Source organism: Muscardinus avellanarius (assembly GCF_963383645.1).
Source record: "Muscardinus avellanarius genome assembly, chromosome: 3".
In the NCBI taxonomy this organism is placed as follows: domain Eukaryota; kingdom Metazoa; phylum Chordata; class Mammalia; order Rodentia; family Gliridae; genus Muscardinus; species Muscardinus avellanarius.
The window spans coordinates 4,634,582-4,640,000 of NC_137788.1; the positions used below are offsets into that span (position 1 = coordinate 4,634,582).

The 5,419-nt window shown below is 58.6% G+C and overlaps 1 protein-coding gene across 1 annotated transcript in view; it reads left to right on the forward strand.

The window, feature by feature from the left end:
- Positions 1–580: 580 nt before the first annotated feature.
- Positions 581–5,419, forward strand: part of ESPN (espin) — a gene marked incomplete at both ends in the record, with an annotated part of 39,252 nt that continues 34,413 nt past the window's right edge. The window contains one exon of the mRNA XM_080691264.1: positions 581–874. Within this exon, the coding sequence (XP_080547390.1) occupies positions 581–874 (294 nt within the window). The remainder of the gene's footprint in view (positions 875–5,419) is intronic.

Genomic DNA, 5,419 nt, shown 5'->3' on the forward strand with positions numbered 1-5,419 from the left:
CTCTCTCTCTCTCTCTCTCTCTCTCTCTCTCTCCTCCATGCTAGGGATTGAACCCAGGGGCACTCTACCTCCAAGCTACATCCCTAGCCCTACTTTATTTTTATTTGAAAACAGGGTCTCATTAAGTTGCTGAGGGGCTCTCTAAGTTGCTGAGGCTGGCTTAGAACCTGCGACCCTCCTGTTTCGGCCTCCCAAGTACTAGAATTCAGGCGTGCGCCTCGACCCCAGGCTGGAGTCTCAATGTTTTGCGTGAGTCAAATCAGGAGCGAAGCCCCTGCGCCCACCCGCCCGGTGGCCGGCGCGTCCCGGCCGGGGGCGGAGGCGGCGGGGGCGGGGCGAGGCGCAGGCGCGAGGGGCGGGCCTGAGGCTTAAGCCGGGGCCCGCGGGCCCCCGCCCCAGAGCGCGGCGGAGGCGGAGCGGAGCGGAGCGCGGGCCAGCGCGGAGCCCGGCGGGCGGCAGCCGCTCCGCCTCCCGGCTCCCTGCAGCCCCGACGGCAGGGCCGCCGGCTGCTCCCGGCGAGGCCTCCCGCATGGCGCCCCGGGGGTCGGCCTGAGCGCGGGGTCGGGCCGCGGGCGGCACCATGGCCCTGGAGCAGGCGCTGCAGGCGGCGCGGCTGGGCGACCTGGACGTGCTGAGGCAGCTGCACGCCGCCGGCCAGCTGGGGCCCTCGCTGCGCGACCCCCTGGACGCGCTGCCCGTGCACCACGCGGCCCGCGCCGGCAAGCTGCACTGCCTGCGCTTCTTGGTGGAGGAGGCAGCCCTGCCCGCCGACGCCCGGGCGCGCAACGGCGCCACGCCGGCCCACGACGCCGCCGCCACCGGCCACCTCGCCTGCCTGCAGTGGCTGCTCCTGCAGGGGGGCTGCGCGTTGCAGGTGGGTCCGCGCCGCTCTGGGGCTGCACCCCACCCAGGAGAGGGCCCGAGCCCCTGGCTCGCAGGTGGGTGGTGGGGTTGGGTCCTCCCGACCCAGCTCAGTCCCGCACGGACCACCTTCCGGGTGTCCTGAGTTGAGTGCTTGAGCAGGGGCCTTGGCCCCTTCCTGGAAGAGCTGCCAGGAGAGCTGGGCTCCCTGGGGCTAGCCTTTCCTGGGAGGAGTGAACCCTGGTCCTGGAGGGCTGAGGGGGACCAGGGCGCAGGGCTTGGGTGGCGGGGTCCCAACGCCCGTGCCCTCCAGGACCAGGTCGGGAATGTGGGCAGAGTCCCACCGTCCACCTCTGGCTAAAATGCAGACGTAGCTGGGCCAGTGTGGTGCCGGGACCTGGGGTCTCCCCGGACATCAACACCTTTGGTTTTCCCAGTGCCACCTCTCAGCCCCACTGGCCACTCAGGAGTGCCCTCGCAGGGGGCTTGGCTGATGGGAAGGTCACCCACCCTGGGGACCCAGAGTCCCGAGGCAATTGGCATGCTGGAGAGGTGGCGGGAGGCGGAGGTGTTGGAGCAGGGTGGGGTGAGGAGGGAGAGGCCACAGGGCCAGGGCCAGATGATCTCCTAGGCCAGGGTGAAGAACTGGGGTGCTATTCTGGTGGAAGAGGGCAGCCAGGGGAGCGAGAAAGTAGGACTGATCCCCCCCCACAAAGACCATCTAGAAGGGGGGAAAGAGGGACCACACTGGATGTATCCTGAAGATGGCCACCCCCCACCCCGCCCTCCAATGGCAAGGCCCCCCTTCCCATCCGGCCCCTTATCTCCCGCCGGCCCTATTATCAAAGGTTCCTGGCCACGTGCCCCATGCTCCCTCTGGGGAGGTGCTTGCCTCCCCAAACCCCGTGTTCCACCCTGGCCGGAAGCCTCCCTCTCCTCCCTGATCCCGGTGTCCAGCCCTGGCCGGAAGCCTCCCTTGCCGCTGCGGAGGTGGCGGAGGAGCTCGTGGCCTGGTGCCCAGCTTATCAAGTCTCCTGCCCTCCAGCCCGGCAGGCTTGAGTGCTGGGCACAGAGGTGGGAGGCAGCGATGACCTCGATCCCTGTCCTGCCCATCTGAGAGAGACATAAGCAGCTTAGGGGGTGGGCCTCAGGACTTGAGGCTCTCCAGGCCTGAACAGCTGGGGCACTTCAGGGACAGGCCAGAGCCCAGAGGCTGGTGGCCTCTGCACTGCCACCACCACCCAGAAACCCTGATGCATAAATCAGACCCACTGGAGCTCAGATCTGCAGTCCTCAGGGCCCATGGGCCTTTTTTTTTTTTTTTTTTTTAAAGGGTCTGGGGATGGAACCCAGGGGCATTTGACATCTGAGCTACACCCCCTGCCCTATTTTTATTCTTTCTTTTCTTTTCTTTTCTTTTTTTTTTTTTTTTGAAACAGGGTCTCACTGAGTTGCAAAGGGCCTCACTAAGTAGCTGAGGTTGTCCGTGAACCACACTCCTCCTGTCTCAGCCTCCCGAATGCTGGGATTACAAGCATGCACCACCACACCCGGCTCTGTAGGCCTTTCTTAAGGGTCTCAGGACATCTTTCACCATGGTCTGCTCAAGTGACCTCTAGCCAGCCCAGTTCCCTGGGCTTAAGGGGACAGACTGAGCCAGGCATGGTAGCAATACCCCTGGAATCCCAGTCCTCTGGAGGTTGAGACAGAAGATTACAGGTTGACAGCCAGCCTCAGCAATATTTTTATTTTTATTTATTTATTTATTTTGCGGTGCTAGGGATTGAACCCAGGGGCATTCTACTTCTGAGCTATACCCCTGGTCCTATTTTTTTTTATTCTTTATTTTGAAACAGGGTCTCACTGAGTTGCAAAGGGCCTCACTAAGTAGCTGAGGCTGTCCATGAACTGCCATCCTCCTGTCTCAGCCTCCCAAATGCTGTGATTACAAGGGCGTACCACCACACCTGGCTCAACCTCAGCAATTTAATGAGGCTCTCAGCCACTTAGACCCAGTTTCAAAATAAAAAAATAAAGTAGGGTTGCCCTTAGAGATCAGAAGTAGAATGCCCCTGGGTTCCATTCCCAGCACTAAAATTAAAAAAAAAAAGAGCTAGGCAAGGTGGGGCACACTTGTAATCTAAATACTTGTGAGGCTGGGGTAGGAGGATTGCAGGTTCACGGCCAGCCTCAGCTACTCAGTGAAGCCGTCTGCAACTCAGTGAGACCATGTTTCAAAATAAAAATAAAGTAGATATGGGAGTGTTGGCACACACTTGTAATCCCAGCCCTTGGGAGGCTGAGAGGAGGATCGCACAGGTTTGAGGCCAGCCTCGGCTATTTAGTGAGGCTCTCAGCAACTTAGTGAGACCCTGTTTCCAAATAAGGTATAAAATAGGTCTGGGAGTATAGCCCGGAGGTAGAATGCCCCTGGGTTCCACCCCCAGCACCACAAAAAATAAATAAATAAAGTAGGACTGAGGGTATACATCGGAGGTAGAATGCCCCTGGGTTCCATTTCCAGCACCAAAAATAAAAATAAATAAATAACTTTTAAAAAAGGGACAGACTGAATCCCCCTCTCTGCACACAGATAGCACACAAGCAGGGCTGGTGGCTTTCTCAGCTCCCGGGGGTCATTTATTCTCTGCCCCACGGCCCCCCACCTCCTTAGGGGGGTAGCTGGTCTGTTGTCCCACCCCTACAGCTTGACTGATGATTGCCAGTGCCCCGTTCCCCTGGACCCCGTGCCCCTTCTCCTCTTCCTGCTGAGATCCACCTGCCTCCGCCACATCTGACCGCAACGCCCTGTCCCATCCCAGTGGGCGTGTCCCCCTCACCCCTCCCCTGTCACCTTCCCCTCATCCCTGCGCTTGGTGCTGGGAGGTTGACTGATTCTAGCACCATACCCAAATGTGCCAGCCTCGGAGTCCAGAAGTCAGGGTTCTTGGTAACTTGCTCCCTACCCAAGTGCCATGAGCAGGGGCCACCACGAGCCCACGCCTACGCCACTGGCCCGCTGCCCCAACACCCTGCCCACCATGCCAGCGACTTCCTCCTCCGCAGGACCAAGAACACAGGCTGTTCCCATGGCCCGCCCCGGGGAGCCTGCAGGGGGGCAGTTTCCTGCACGGAGGTTGGGTGGTCAGAGCTGCCCCACGGTGGGGCCTCTGCCCCACGGTCACGGAAAAGGGGGACAAAGGTGGACATGGGGTGTCCTCCACCGTCCTAATGCCCGCCTGGCGTACCCCAGCAGCCTGCACTTCCAGGCACTGCTCATCCCAGTGATGTACTGGCTCATTCGGGCATTCCGTGGGTGTCAGGGCCGCGGCCTTGAGCCTGCATCCGGGGTTCCTGCTGAGACATCCTGGGAGCCCCTGTGCACAGGGGTCTCTGTTGTACCCTGCCGGCCTCTGAAAGCCACAGGCTGCTGCTGCTCAAAGGCTGAGGGTCGAAGCCGACCAGTTAGCTGCCCAAAGACAGAAGCAAGATTTGAAAGCTGTGCCGGTTGTGGTGGCGCACGCTTGTCATCCCCGCGCTTGGGAGGCGGAGACAGGATCACGCAGGTTCAAAGCCAGCCTCACTGGCTTAAGAGACCCTGTTTATAAAATATATATATATATATATATATATATATATATATATATATATATATATATATAGAGAGAGAGAGAGAGAGAGGTAGGTAGGTCTGGGAGTGTAGCCTGGAGATAGAAGGGTTTCCAGGAACCCCAGTACCACCAAAAAGACAAAAAAAGATTTTTTTTTTTTTTTTGCGGGTCTGGGGATGGAACCCAGGGGCATTTAACCTCCAAGCTACACCCCCTGCCCAATTTTTAATTCTTTATTTTGAAACCGGGTCTCACTGAGTTGTGGAGGGCCTCACTAAGTAGTTGAGGCTGGCCGAGAACCGCGATCCTCCGGTCTCAGCCTCCCAACTGCTGGGATGACAGCGTGCGCCACCACGCCCAGCAGCAAAAAAAAGATTTAAAAGCTGTTCGTGGTGGCGCACGCTTGTCATCGCAGTTGGGAGGCTGAGACAGGAGGATAGCGGTTTTCGGCCAGCCTCAGCTACTTAGTGAGGCCTTTGCTACAGTGAAACCCTCTTTTAAAATAAAGAATAATTGTGTGTGTGTGGGGGGGGGTACTGGGGTTCCTGGAACCCTTCTACCTCCGGGCTACACTCCCAGACCTATTTTATATTTTTGAAACAGGGTCTCTTACGCCAGCGCGACTGGCTTCGAACCTGCGCGATCCTCCTGTCTTTGCCTCCCAAGCGCGGGGATTACAAGCGTGCGCCACCACACTCGGCATAATTTTTAAAAATAGGGTTAGGGGTGCAGCTCGGAGGTAGAATGCCCCTGGGTTCCACCCCCAGTACCACCAAAAATATAAGATTTAAACTCCTGGGATTGCCGGGCGTGGTGGCGCATGTTTGTCATCCCCGCGCTTGGGAGGCGGAGACAGGAGGATCACGCAGGTTCGAAGCCTGCCCTGTGCGCTGGTTTAGGAGACCCTGTTTCCAAATAAAAATGTAAAAATAGGTCTGGGAGTGTAG